General features: G+C 42.2%; 1 protein-coding gene across 1 annotated transcript in view; it reads right to left on the bottom strand.

Moving 5' to 3' along the window:
* The window catches only part of LOC121870343 (ZZ-type zinc finger-containing protein 3-like), a gene marked incomplete at its 5' end in the record, with an annotated part of 37,389 nt that extends 23,465 nt beyond the window's left edge, over positions 1 to 13,924 (bottom strand). The window contains 2 exon segments of the mRNA XM_042372126.1: positions 3,018 to 3,200; positions 13,809 to 13,924. Of these exon segments, the coding sequence (XP_042228060.1) occupies positions 3,018 to 3,200; positions 13,809 to 13,924 (299 nt within the window).
* Positions 13,925 to 15,137: the final 1,213 nt, after the last annotated feature.

Here is a 15,137-nt window from a genome sequence, read left to right as displayed (position 1 = left end):
TAGGCAAACATTATTGTCTAGGAAAATGATGCCAAGGTTCCGCACAAAAAAGAATTTCAATATGAACTTGTAATGATTTTCTATACGGTGTACCTGTAAAATAACATGTGAATTAAATCGATGTCACCCATGTAAAATTTATCATTATCCTGGAAAACATTAAATGACACATTAATTTTTGGTATACTGTACACTAAAAGTTGACAAAAAGTCGTTCGCGATGCGGCAGGGTAAGTATGCATGAAATGGCATGAAATTTTGCACAGGTGTTTGTTACAGCCATACAAACGATGCCTGAAAAGTGCAGCCTGCAACTCAAATAAAAGTGTTTTTTCCCTGCCCCCTAGTGTGCATACCATCATAAAATAAAGAAGTTATTTTTACTAAAACGTAGGTACAGTGGGGTATGCTGCAACGAATGGATCCTACTACGAATATTCCTATAACGAATGGTTTTACCTATAAAATTGAGAATGCTATAACGAATGCAACTCCTACAACGAACACGGATGAATACGGGACTATTTCGTCTGGCGCATGAATATTGTTGTACCGCGACCCACAACAAGAGCGTCAGGCGCCATCTTTGTCTCATTGTGTAGCCAGTGCACCACTGTTATTGTTGAAATTTCGTCTTTTGATGTGGAAATACGAGTTATTTGTATAACTATTTTGTTATACAAGTGTACAATTGTAACAATGAATCGTCCAAAGCGAGTGAGAAAGCTCATAACCCTTGAAACTAAGAAATAAATAAAAAAGAAACGTGAGAATGGAACAAGCATTGCGAAACTTAGTGATGAATATGGGATGGCAAAATCGACTATATGTACGATTTTGAAGAATAAAGAGGAGTTGAAAACTGTGCAAGTGGCTAAGGGAATCTCTAGACTTAGCAAAGCAAGGTGTAATGTGATTGAGGAGATGGAAAATTTACTCTTAGTGTGGATAAAGGAGAAAGAAATGGCAGGTGATAGCATTAGTGAAGCTATAATTTGGGAGAAGGCCAGACAATTGTTTGAGGACCTTAGAGCCAAGACTCCCAGTGGAAGTGATAGTGATGTGCCAGTGTTTAGGGGTACCAAGGGGTGGTTTACTGGTTTCAGAAGAACAAATAAATTACACAGTGTTGTGAGACATGGTGATGCTGCTAGTGCAGATAAGGAAGCAGCTAAAGAACACCATGACATTTTTTTAATGTGATTAAAGAGGGAGGCTTTGTTTCTCAGCAGGTATTCAACTGTGATGAAACTGGACTTTTTTGGAAAAAAATGCCTCGCCGTACATACATTTCAAGAGAGGAAACTTCTGTCCCTGGCCATAAGCCAATGAAAGACAGGCTTACCCTCCTTCTTTGTGCTAATGCTTCTGGTGACTGCAAGATAAAACCACTCCTTCTGTACCATGCAGAAAACCCCAGAGCTTTCAAAAACATTAGGAAGAACCGCCTTGGTGTTATGTGGCGGTCAAACCCAAAGGCTTGGGTGACCAGGAGTCTTTTCTCTGAGTGGGTGATTGAGGTGTTTGGACCCAGTGTTCGGGAATACCTCAGGGAGAATAATCTTCCACTGAAAGCTCTATTGGTGATGGACAATGCACCAGCCCACCCTCATAATTTGATGGTTGAATTGCCAGAGGAGTTCAACTTCATCACTGTGCACTTCTTGCCACCCAACACAACACCTCTCATCCAGCCCATGGATCAACAGGTAACTTCTAACTTTAAGAAGCTGTACACAAAGGCACTGTTTAGAAAATGTTTTGCATCCACTTCTTCCAGTGATGTTAGTTTGAAGGAATTTTGAAAGTCACTTCAATATAGCAGACACTGTGTTTTTAATTGCGTCAGCCTGGAAAGAGGTTACGATGAGGAGTCTTTGTGCTGCTTGGAGGCCATTGTGGCCTGAATGTGTGCTTCAAAGAGACTTTGAAGGCTTCAAAGAGTTAGAGGAAGAGGCTGTTGTACATGAAATTGTGTCTCTGGGCAATTCCATGTTGCCTGGAAGTGGATGATGATGATGAGTTGGTGGAAGAGCACAGTAAGGAGCTGTCCACTGAGGAGCTGCTTGAGCTTCACAAAGAGGAAAATGAGACACTGAAGCGGCTTAACTTCTGGGGAGTCAGGGGAGGATGAGGACAAGGAGGAAAGCCGCATCATTCCAGCCAAAGATCTCAAGGATGTGTTCTTTTGTTGGAGCAAACTGTCTAAGCTTGCGGAGGATTATCATCCTGATGTTGGTTCTGTGGAAAAGGCCATCAGTGTGTTTAATGACAATGTGATGAACTACTTTTGGAAGGTCCAGAAATCAAGGATGAAGCAGCCAACCCTGGATTCCTTAAAAGTAGCGAAAGACCCTACAGACAAAGTGCCTGTAAGACAGTCACCAAAGAGGGCTAGGAAGGATGACTCCTCTCCTTCCCCCTCTTCTCCATAATTCTCTCCTCTGCCTCCTGTCCTGCATGCTGAACAACACTAAGGTAAGATAAAGTACCGTATTTTTTACATTTTCCACAGAAAATTTTCAGTGTTAAGTGGTTGTATTTGGGGGCCTGGGACGGATTAATCCTATAATGAACGAATGCTATGACGAACGAGGTTCTAGAACCAATTAGATTCGTTATAGCATACCCCACTGCATTGTGTCTGAAAAAGTGGAGTTTGGGGGTCGGCCCAGTCTCTATTTCAATTAATCCCATATGTTCTGTTGTTCCATTTACGCGTTTCCCGTTTTACGCGGGCCTCCGTGGGTTCAATTGACCGCGTAAATCGGGGTATTACTGTACAGGTAAAGGAAATTACTGTCTCTAGAACGAAAGGCTCCTTGTCCCAGCCCGCAAAAATGCTGGAAACTTTAAAACTACCCACAGACATTTTTGGGTACATCCAGTGTCATCCGCAAATAATAGAGGACCGCGAAATAAAAACACTTGAATTTGGGGGGCCCTTGTACAGTAATCTCTTAAATATTTTCTCAAACATGTCATACCAGAACACTGTTAAATACATTATGCCATACCTGTGCACTCTCGATCAGCTCTTTACTTGAGAAGTCATCAAAAGTACCAGCAGTTGTTAAATTTGATACATTGCTAATATTTACTCCATGATGTTCATCTTCATACATGTTGAATGCTCTCATGAAAATTGAGTTCCTCCCAGATGACACTGCATGGAGTGTTGTACCACGTTTTCGTCCACCCTGCAAATAATGTAAAATTAGTGATACAAGAGGGCTTCGTCATAAGAGTATTTGCTATCCGCAGTTACGTGGTCAAAATTTTGTGACCATCCACGCATTTAATTGGATTCCACTCAAAATCTTTGAAAACTCCGGATAAAATCGACGGATTTAAAACTCATAATGAAATCTACAGAATTTTAGCTAAAGCATTTGAGATTTCATACTCTTCCTGGCGTTATATATGCACACATGTGTCCCCACACCAGTATCCCACTTTGTTTCGTCCAGACCAGTGCTGTGTTGTGTTTACTCCTGCCTTTGTTGTCTTTTCATGCATGTTGCGGTGAATTATTTTATCATTTTTGTAGCCATGAGTTCACAACCCAAACAGGGTGGTGCAGTTCTCAAAAGGAAGCACACAGCTACATAGATGCAAAATTAGAAGTGATTAGGCAAAAGAAGAGTGGACAATCCACCTAGTCCCGTTTCTTTTTCATCCTCCATCACCCAACACCCACCACCATCAATCCAATCAAGCCAAACATTTCTACCTTTGAAGCTAAGTAAATAAAAATATTTTATCATGTTAAAATTATTTATTTTTAAAACATTATAACAAGTATTTTGTCGCAATGTAAGGGCGGAAACGATCCTCCGGCTGGTTACCGCTGCTAACTCGCTCGTTTGCTGGTGCAGACGACACTTGGGGTGGTTGGACGGAGGTGAGAACGGCAGCAACTATCTGCGGCACCGGCAGATTCAACCCAGCCGCCATACCGTCGGTATCTAGCTACCCTGCTGTCCGTCAAATTCTGGCTGTGATTTCATCATAGGTCCTGGACTCGTGGGCTGTGTTCCCAGACCTTCACCTATCAACTGCCAACTCTCTGGTCATCTACCACTACCGCATACCACGACCATCAGTTCATCACATTCCGTCGGTGCCCCGGTGTTCTCCTGCATTTTCAAGACGTCGCTGAGTGTGGAGTCGAAGTGGACGTTTCGTTACCCTGAGTGTGCATCACCGTGTTCCAGAACCTTCCCCCAGGGCCACTGCCGTAGGAAATATTTGTTCATGGTTTGATTCTATAATTGTTTGATTCCATTAATTGTTTGACTCCCGTAATTATTTGATGTTGTTGAGTGGTGTCAGAGTTTTGTGTTATATTTTTATAGTAAAGAGATGCCAATCTCAAACGGTTGTTTGTTATTCCTCAGAAAACCATGGTCCTTGACTTTCCTTTATTAAGATCCTGATTAGCCTGGTAAGGGATTTCTATCCCTAAGTCCTAGGCCTTTACACTCAATGAACCACTGGAGTGAGTGTGCACCAGCATCAGTTGCTGTGGACCAACACACGAACCCCAATGAACTTTAATGGCGTTAAATAACTTACAAAGTGAGAGGTCTGAATCATAGACGACGTTCTTTGTAGACTTTATTCTTACAGCGTCAGCTGGTGACTCCAACCCGGCGCTGCCACAGACAAGCTCCCACCTCAACACATCGGAAAACATATCGTACGATGGTACTCCATTTCACAATCTTACATCTCCACCCCCCCCCCCAAGTTAAAAGGAAATGACAATGCATATTTCAACTAACAAAAGGAAAACAATGAATTCATAAAAACAACAATAATGCAAGAAAAACCAGTCAAACAAAGAAAAAAAAAACAAAAAAAAACCTTTAAACTAATTTTACATCACATACACTACACCACGTAGTCCATCAACCAGCCCGGGGGCCTGCGGCCTCTCCTCGGCCTGGCCACGCTCGACTGGGGAGGGGCCGGGGGTGCGAACGAGGGCACGGGTACGGAGGGCACAGCAGAAGGGGGCCAAGAGGCATAGCTTGGTGCACCACCGGAGTAGTAGGCACAGGTGTGGCGCCGTTTCGCAGGTGGTGTCTGTTGCGGATGGACACCCTGCCACTGCCAATCAACCTGACGGCATACTGCCTGTGAGGGCGGGCTTCCACCACTATGCCTGTCCTGTCCCAGAGTTTGGTAGCTGCGTCGTGCACACGCACCTGCGTGCCCACGGCTAGGGGAGCCAGCTGGCGGGACACCTCCCCCCGCGACAGAAGGACCCCGTCCTGGGTTTCGGCCAAGCGCACCTCCCTCATACGAAGTGCCCGCCGCCAGTGCTGGTCCACCTTATAGTACTGTCTGGCCACGGGAACGCCGTCACGGAGCTGGCGGCCGGTGGCAAGTTGGGCGGGCGACTTGTTCACCCCCCGCAGAGGCATGTTCAGGTACTACAGGAGGGCCTGGGATGTCCTATCGCAGTCCAGGCTACCCCCGGGCCCAGTGTTATCCCTGAGGAGCCTCTTGGCGACCTTGACCCCAGCCTCTGCCTTGCACACCTCGACCCCCCATGACTTGAGGAAATCTGTCATCTCAAGGCTGGCAAGGTTGGTACCTCCATCCGTGGAGATCTGCTCAGGTACCCCCCACCTCGTGAAGTAGGCCCGCAGACGGGCGATGATTTTTCCAGAGGTGGCCTCGTTGGGGAAGTGGGCGATCTCCAGTCAATCTGTGAGTCGGTCAGCATATGCTAGGTATGTGTGGCCCTGCAGGTGGAACAAATCGGCCACCACTTGTTGAAAGGGATAGTCTGGTGCTGGGGTCAGAACCAACGACTCCGGAGGCTGGGAAGGGGCATGGGTTTCGCAAGCAGCACACCGGGACCGATGATACTGCAGGTCACCCTCCATGCCAGGCCAATAGACAGACTGCCGGGCCAGTCTGAGCATTGAGTCGAGGCCAAGGTGCCCCACGAGCAGGTTAACGGCGACCCGGTGGCGGAAGGAGTCGGGGATGACAAGGCGCACGCAGCCCTGGTCAAAGGTGTAGGTGACCAAACCCCCGACCACAGTCAACCTGTACCTCACCGAGAAGTACGGGCGCAGACAGGCCACCTCCTGTGACTTGTGAGGGCGCCAGTCGCCCGCCAGCACCCTCGACACTAGAATCTGGTATACTGGGTCATCTGCAGCCGCTTTGCACACTGAGTCTTCGTCCATTGTGATGCACCCATCCTGATCCAGTGCTGCGATTGTGACTGTACACACTGCAGTGCACAGGTCCTCCTCTTGGTCCATGTCCTCCGAGTCGGGCGCTGCCCTGAGGAAGGGGAAGCAGGATAGGGCATCAGCTGCACAGTTCCGCTTCCCTGGCAAGTACTTGACCGTGAACCAGTACTGCAGGGTCTTCTCCTTGAGCCCAAACAGGCGCGAATTTGCCACATCTGCGAGGGCTCTGTCCCCTAGCAAGCCAACTAAGGGGCGGTGGTCCATCACCAGAATGAGGTTCGGGCAGCTAAGGAGGATCAGCCTGGCCTTGTGCAGGCACCATACCACAGCCAGGGCCTCCTCTTCCACTGCAGCGTAGCCGGCCTCGGCCGTGCTCAGATGTCGGCTACAACACAGAGCCAACCGCCACCCTTCCCTGCAGCAGAAGGGCATCTCTGGAGAGGCACAGGCACAGTATTGTTGCAGGACGACGAAACCAATGCACTCCCTGCTCCAATCCATGACAGCTGCCATAGGCCTGGATTTGTCGTAGTACATCAAGCCGTCCCTGGCCAACTGACAGATGGTGTCCTGGACCTGGCGAAACTTGAGCCGCAGCCGGTCGTCCCAATACATCCGCTTGCCCACTGGCTTCTTGAGGAGCTCACGGAAGGGCTCCAACACAGGTGCAGTGGCAAGGAAGGGAGCCAACTGGTTAACCAGGCCGTGCCAGGACCTGATGTCAGTGATTGATGGCTGATCAGGCATGGTGAAGTCCTTGATGGCTGGTAGAGGTCCCACTCCAGGAGGAAACCCACAAACTCGGCTTCTCTCCTACAGAACAAGAACTTTTCTGGTTTCAGTGTGATACCTGTGCGAGCGCAGGTCTCCAGAAAATCGTAGGTGTGCCAGAACGCCCCCTTCACACTGGAGTCATAGAGGAGAGTGTCATCCACGCACTTGTACTAGTGGGGCACATCCTGAATAGAGTCGTCAAAGCTCTTGGTGTAGGCATCTGACGCTGAACAATGTCCCAAGGGCATCCTGCAGTATCGAAAACGGCCCCACGGCGTGATGAATGTGATCAGGCGTCTACTCTCCTCCTCCAACTCCACCTGATGAAATCCCCAAAAGGCGTCGGCGACGGTTTTGAACGAGTGCGCTGGCACCCTAGATATCATGTCGAATGGTGCAGGTCTGTGGTGCGTCTCCCTTAGACAGCTTCCATTGAGGCGTTGGAAGTCTACCACGACAATCCTGGAGCACCACTCCGTAGCCTCACCAGCAGGCACTGGCTGGATGACGCCTCTCCTGACGTCCTCCTCCAACTGGGCCTTCACCTCCGCTTACCAGTGTTTCGGAATGGGAGCAGGTGAGTGACGGGCTTAGGGGGTTGTGCCGGGCATCAGGTGGATACGGCGAGGGGGACCAGTCATGACTGGCAGTGGGGACCTGCTGGTGTTGAATGCGGTCGATGAAAAGTGCATGAGCAGCCATGCCTCCAACCTGGCCACATTCCCCTCCAAAGGAAGCAAGGGTATCTCAACTGGCCTCGGCGGGAAACGACTGCTCTCAGGTAAAGGGTTCGGAGGTAGGTCGTCGGCAGTGTGCCGCTCCCTTCCATCGCCCACGGCAGCCACAGCATGTCTATGGAGCGGGAAGTCGACAGGCACCAAGTTGAGGCACTTGCAGGCCTCCAATGACAGGTAGAGGGCCTTCGCTGTCTGCACGAAGTAGACCTCCTGGACGGTGGACCCCTCGCCCACACTGAGGCGGCAGGGGGCGGACCCCGGACACTTGAGCTGCTTGTTCGCCACTTCCCTCAGGCCATTACGGGCCCAAAGTTGCTCCAGACACAAACCGAGGTCCCAGAGCAGAGATGGCCCTGCCACACACACCATAGCACCTGTGTCAGCCACAGCCAGCACAGGGGTGGCGGGGAAATTGCCCCCAGCCTGGGTCACGAACACTTGTAACCTGGGGTGGCGGGATAGCTGGGCTGTTGCCACTGTGACAGCACCTGACACATCCACAGAAGCACTTAGGGCTGTCTTACTCCTGCAACACCTTTTGAAGTGACCAACCTTAGAGCAGTTGTGACATGTGGCCCCACTTGCAGGGCAGTTACATTTACCAAAGGCATGTGACATGCTGCAGTTCCCACAGTGCGCGCGAGTGGGTTGCCCAGGTCTGGCGGCAGCTACCACAGACTCACCGGTGACATCACTAACCACCGCTGCCTCCGTGGCTGTTCCCACCACTGCCTGGCCAGACGTACGACACCAGCATCTCTCACTGCTGCCTCAAATAACATACATTTATTTCTAAGCACTTTAACACTATTATAACTCGCGTACCCCTGGAAAATTTCCCTTTTCAACACTGGGTTACTCAGGCCCACCATAACTTTACGAAATAGCATGTACTCAGAGAGATCGTTATCACAGGTGGGACATTTAAATTCACACTCCACTGTCTCTGCAAAGCATCGTTGAAAATACCTTTTCATGGGCTCCTCTTCACCTTGTTTGCTGTTAAAAAACTCGTACCATTACACAGCTCGGTTTGACGATTGAAGAACCATTCCACTGATGGTGTCCAGGGCTTCCTTGGGCGAGAGCTGCTCCCACTGACCGCTGGGATATCTCGAGTCAATCACCTTTTGGAGTGCAGGGACGCAGTTCAGGCGAATATGGAGTGTGGCCACCAGTTGTGACCATCCGTTCAACAGAACCCACGACTCCATGGACCGCCTCCATGTCCTAAACGCCGCTGCTGGCATTTCTGCCTCACACTTCTCTGGAGCGACAGCTGCTGAGGGCTTCATGATCGGCATAGAAGCATGACCACCGTTAGCAGCTAGAGACGCCATCTGAGCCATCAATGCACTCATGGTCTGCTGCTGGGAGCGCGAGGTGTTTCCCGCCGGTGTAGAGATGCCCTGCCGTCCCCTTGAGGGCTTCGAGAATTGTGTACGTGTAGGGGCCATGTTGGCATTCTTGTCAGGGCTGTAATGGCGTGTCGGGCCCCGGCATCCTACTCCGTGAGAAGTCTGAATCATAGACCACGTTCTTTGTAGACTCTATTCTTACAGCGTCAGCTGGTGACTCCAACCCGGCGCTGCCACAGACAAGCTCCCACCTCAACACATCGGAAAACATATCGTACGATGGTACTCCATTTCACAATCTTACAGAAAGTTAAATAATTTCTTAAAATAATGTTTTCTCAAATGTTTAACAAATGTTTCTAAGGTAAATAATTGTTTCCTTGAGTGCGCACGTACTGTATACATTGGTGTTCCACTGTCAGTCTCACTTTTTTTATTTAATATCAGTGGTTACTTCTACTGCACATTAAATAACATTAATTAAAAAATACAAATTTTTTACATTAATTTTACTAAAATAACAACCAGGGTCTTATTTTCTTCAGTTTCAGGAGGATAACTGACATTATGAGTGTAAACACTGACAACAATGCCATCTCTTATCCTCTTGTGTGTTTCAATATCCTACGTATTATTAATAAATTGTATTGTTCATTTTGCATATATATATATATATATATATATATATATATATATATATATATATATATATATATATATATATATATATATATATATATATATATATATATATATATATATATATATATATATATATATATATATATATATATATATATATATATATATATATATATATATATATATATATATATGTATATATATATATATATATATATATATATATATATATATATATATATAGTGATCGTTTAACGAACACCTCGGTTAACGTAATTTCGATTAACGAACTGCCTTCCATAAGGATCTTCAATTCCGTTAACGAAAAAAATTCGATTAACGAAGTTCTTACGTAACCGACCTCAACATGTTTTCGCTTGCACTGACCAGGCAACCAGCTTTAGTATCAGTCCGCCAATACATTAATCGGATCTAGGGCTTAAATTCCTTACTATTTTAGTAAATATCAAGAAGTTTATACTATTCAATAATTTTAAAGTTTAATATTCAATTTTTAGTCATTTTAACAATTATTGAACATAATTGAAGGTAAAGTGACTAGTTTAATGCGCGGCATCCAGCCTCTTAACACAGCAAACAGGAGTTACTGTCTCTCTCTGTTTTCACTGGAGGTAACATCTTGCTTGAGACTCTCTTCAACTAAACGCTTTTTTCTGTGTTTCCAAGCAAATTATTGGTCATTTTGAAATATATTTTACATATTGACAATATATAATGCAGTGCAGTGTTGATTTAAAGAAAATAATCTTGAATTACACCAAGAGAGCTAAAATTTTATGGGTGAAATGGCACCATGGGGTGACTTCTCTTCCACCCCAATGCCTTCTCTTCTTCCTTCTCCTCCACCCCCATTCTAAATTCCATCATCATCATCATCCAGGAGCCTTCTACATACACACCTCAGAGTAAGTGAACTTTTCTACCATTTTTGTTGAATTTAGGAAATTTTCGGTGAGCTGGAACCAATTACCCAACAACCCATTGAAACAATGGTTTCACTTAACGAACTTTTCGGTTAACGAACGACCTTCTGGAACGGATTGAGTTCGTTAACGGAGGGGTCACTGTATATATATATATATATATATATATATATATATATATATATATATATATATATATATATATATATATATATATATATATATATATATATATATACATATATATACATATATATATATACATATATACATATATATATACATATATACATATATACATATATATACATATATATATATATATATATACAGTATTACCCCGCTTAACGCGCTTTCACTTAACGCGTTTTCGCATATACGCGGTGCCTTGCCAAAGCTGAACTTTCACTTAACGCGGCATTTTTCATCATATACGCGGTGAGTGTCCGGCTCGAGAGCTATTTTTAGATTCGCACCACCCGCCACCCTGCCTGACTGCCTGTTTTAGCTCATAAAATTCATACAAATTACCCAGCCAGAATATAATTTACATTGCTGGAATTCTTATAATTTGGTGATCATTTTGAATATAAACAACATATATTTTGCATTAAACATACAATTTTTAGATAAAAATTGTTATCTAGGTAATTATGTTATCTTTTGTCCAAAATATATGACATTTATATTCAAAATATTCCTGGTCTTACAAGGAATCCAGCAATGTCAATTATATTATCCTAACTTTAGTTTGAGGTATTATTTATTAAAATTTAGTGGTTATCCCACACATCTCCTTGGGACGGTTGGTGGGGGGTGGGGGGTGGGGGGGAGGGAGGGACCGACCGACCGACCATCTGTTACCCGGTGAAGAATTATTTTTTTTTTAACTGAAGATATTTGTTTTAGCTCATAAAATTCATACAAATTACCGGTCAGAATATAATTTACATTGCTGGAATTCTTATAATTTGGTGATCATTTTGAATATAAACAACATATATTTTGCATTAAACATACAATTTTTAGATAAAAATTGTTCTCTAGGTAATTATGTTATCTTTTGTCCAAAATATATGACATTTATATTCAAAATATTCCTGGTCTTACAAGGAATCCAGCAATGTCAATTATATTATCCTAACTTTAATCTGAGGTATTATTTAATACTAAATGTTAAAAACTCTTGAATGGAGGATTGGTGGGGGGTGGGGGGGAGGGTTGGGACTGACCACGCGGTTGGAAGAGGGGGGAAGGCAAGGTGGGGTACTTTGATTGACAGATAGTGTCGAAGAATATTTTTTTTTTTTTATTAACTGAAGATATTTGTTTTAGCTCATAAAATTCATACAAATTATCCGGCCAGAATATAATTTACATTGCTGGAATTCTTACAATTTGCTGATCATTTTGAATATAAACAACATATATTTTGCATTAAACATACAATTTTTAGATAAAAATTGTTCTCTAGGTAATTATGTTATCTTTTGTCCAAAATATATGACATTTATATTCAAAATATTCCTGGTCTTACAAGGAATCCAGCAATGTCAATTATATTATCCTAACTTTAGTTTGAGGAATTATTTATTACTATACCTGGTTTTCCCCCAAAAATTTCTCAGAGGGAAGAGCCAGTGAGTGTAGTGTGAGAAGAGGGGGAGGGAGTTGAGTCCATTATTTGAATGGACATTAACTTGGCGACTGTATTTCTCTTAAGTATTAATTGTGTGCATGTACCATCATAAAATTAAGATGTTATTTTTACTACAACATAGTTATTTGTCGTCAAAAAGTGGAGTTTGGGGGTCGGGCTGGGTTCTATTGGAATTAATCCCATATGTTCTGTTATTCACTTAACACGGTTTTCACTTAACGCAGGACCCTCTGGGTTCAATTGACCGCGTTAAGTGGGGTACCACTGTATATATATATATATATATATATATATATATATATATATATATATATATATATATATATATATATATATATATATATATATATATATATATATATATATATATATATATATATATATATATATATTTGATTGAATTATATATATATATATATATATATATATATATATATATATATATATATATATATATATATATATATATATATATATATATATATATATATATATAATTCAATCAAATACATATTCAGTCATAAACAATAATGAATCTTTTGTACATATTCTTAAAAAGATAAATGACGCGATATCCTTAAATGCGCATGTACAGGCTGTATATGTTGGCGTTCCCAATCCATCTCACTTTTTTCTTTGCCATTAGTGGCCAGCAACTTATATTGTTTCATTTATTAACATTAAATAACATTACTTAAAACATATACATTAATTTTTTTTTACATTAAATTTACTACAGTTACAACCAGGGTCCTATTTTCTTCATTTTCGCGTGTAGAACTTATCGTCCCGGACTCCCGGCTGTAAACACTAATGAAAACATTGGCGTCACATCTCCTCTTGTGTGACCATATTATTATTCATCTATATTGTATAAGGTGCATTCAGAAACATTATTTAAAGAATATAGTTTACAATTTTCATTAATTGTGTTGTTTTTGGGAGTAAAAAGCCACACAAAATATATGAAAAGGTCACACTTGGGAATACATCTCATTATTATTGTTTTATTTTAATGGTAATTAATGATTAGCAATACGATGATTCACCTTACACTGCAATATTGAAGGACACATTGCCGTCGTTATTAGAGGCTTTACTGTACTAATATACAAGAGTTTGGTAGGTTTTGTTAATCAATTTAATTTTTTTTTGGATTTCTTGTAGTCAGGTACGAAATTTCAGTAATGTACAGCAGTTAGTTATTAATTTAAGTTAATTACATAGGCTTTTTCGTTATTTGTGAACCCATTTCATAAATTTTTCATATGATGTTGGGGTTTCTTGTCATTGGAGAACCGAACCCTATTTTTTTCCGATGTTATGTTTTCAATACGTATATGAACATTCATGTAATGAATGGTTTTCAAGGAACCTATTCCCTTCATTTAGTGAGGAATACCTGAGAAACAGGTGTGATGCCTTTGTATACTCTACTCAAATTAATCTGAAGCGTTGTGACTGTAATTTCTTACCGCTTTTCTCAAAACAGCTGATCTTGGATTTTTGCCTGGAACTGGTAGCCCTCCACGTTTGAGGGCTATGAAATACTTTTGGACTCTACTTTGAACTTGAAGTGGTGTTCGTGTACCTGTAGAATATAAATTTTTTTCACAATATTAGTATTTCATAAATTAACTTACTATAAGATTCCAGATAATGTACAGTACAGTACAGTATTCATATTTCTACATTTCATATTCCATTGTTGAACAATTAAAGATTTCTAAGTACTGTACAATAAACGAATATAAAATTATAAAAGGTCAGATTTTCATGTCTTTTGTGCAAATGACTATTACAACACACAATGACAGACCAAATGGTGTGTTTATGATTCAAGTACAGTGACTATTATAAGGAAAATGTATACCTTACACCTGATGAGCTGCAGGTCCAATGTGAAATGCAAAATATGTGCAGAGTGAAAAAGTCTAATATTATGAGTTATTAGAGTTAAAATAAGAAGGGGCTAAGAATTTACATACAGGTGATGTTGGCAACAGGTTCTCTCTCTTGGTCTGAGTTGAAAGTAACTCAATAAATTTACTTGAGTGCTGTACAAATAAATTTTTGGGGTATTTACTGTATGTTTGAAAAAGTACTCAAAATATTCAGTACTTATACAAAAGTATGGTCTTCTAAAATTTTACTCAAATGCAATTGAAAAAAAAAAATTACATGCAAATTAATAATATATTTTTAACAAATTAATTAAATATTAACCATAGTAAAAGAGTTGTGTGGATGAGGTCAGGTGGCAGTGGCCATGACAACGGACTTTTCCTTTGATCTTCTTGTGTCCATTAGCACCTTGACCACACACCTCACCTAGCTTACCCTTTTATCCTCCCTCCCCCATCGAATCCCCTCTCTTCTCCACCACCTTCTTATTAGACGTCAGTTGCTCTCTGCATATACAGTAGGGTCGGGATATATAGCGACTTTATATAAAAAAAAAAAATTATATCGCAGCTACCAAATTATCGACATTTTCCTATATACAGTGGTCCCTCGGTTAACGAACTCAATTCGATCCAGAAGGTTGCTTCTTAACCAAAAAATTTGTTAACCAAAACCATTGTTTCAATGGGTTTTTGGAAAATTGAATCCAGTTCACTGAAAATTACATACAAACTAAAAATAAATGCAGTAAAGTACACTTACTTTGAGGTGTGCATGTAGAAGACTCCTGGTTGATGATGATGATGGGAATTAGAATGGGGATGGAGGAGAAAGGAGAAGAGAAGGCATTGGGGTGGAAGAGAAGTCACCCCATGCCACCATAGCAATGCATGTGCTTC

Source organism: Homarus americanus, unplaced genomic scaffold (genome assembly GCF_018991925.1).
Source record: "Homarus americanus isolate GMGI-L3 unplaced genomic scaffold, GMGI_Hamer_2.0 scaffold40856, whole genome shotgun sequence".
Classification (NCBI taxonomy): Eukaryota; Metazoa; Arthropoda; class Malacostraca; order Decapoda; family Nephropidae; genus Homarus; species Homarus americanus.
Note: the sequence above shows the minus strand (reverse complement) of the source record. Positions and strands in the feature narration are given on the sequence as shown.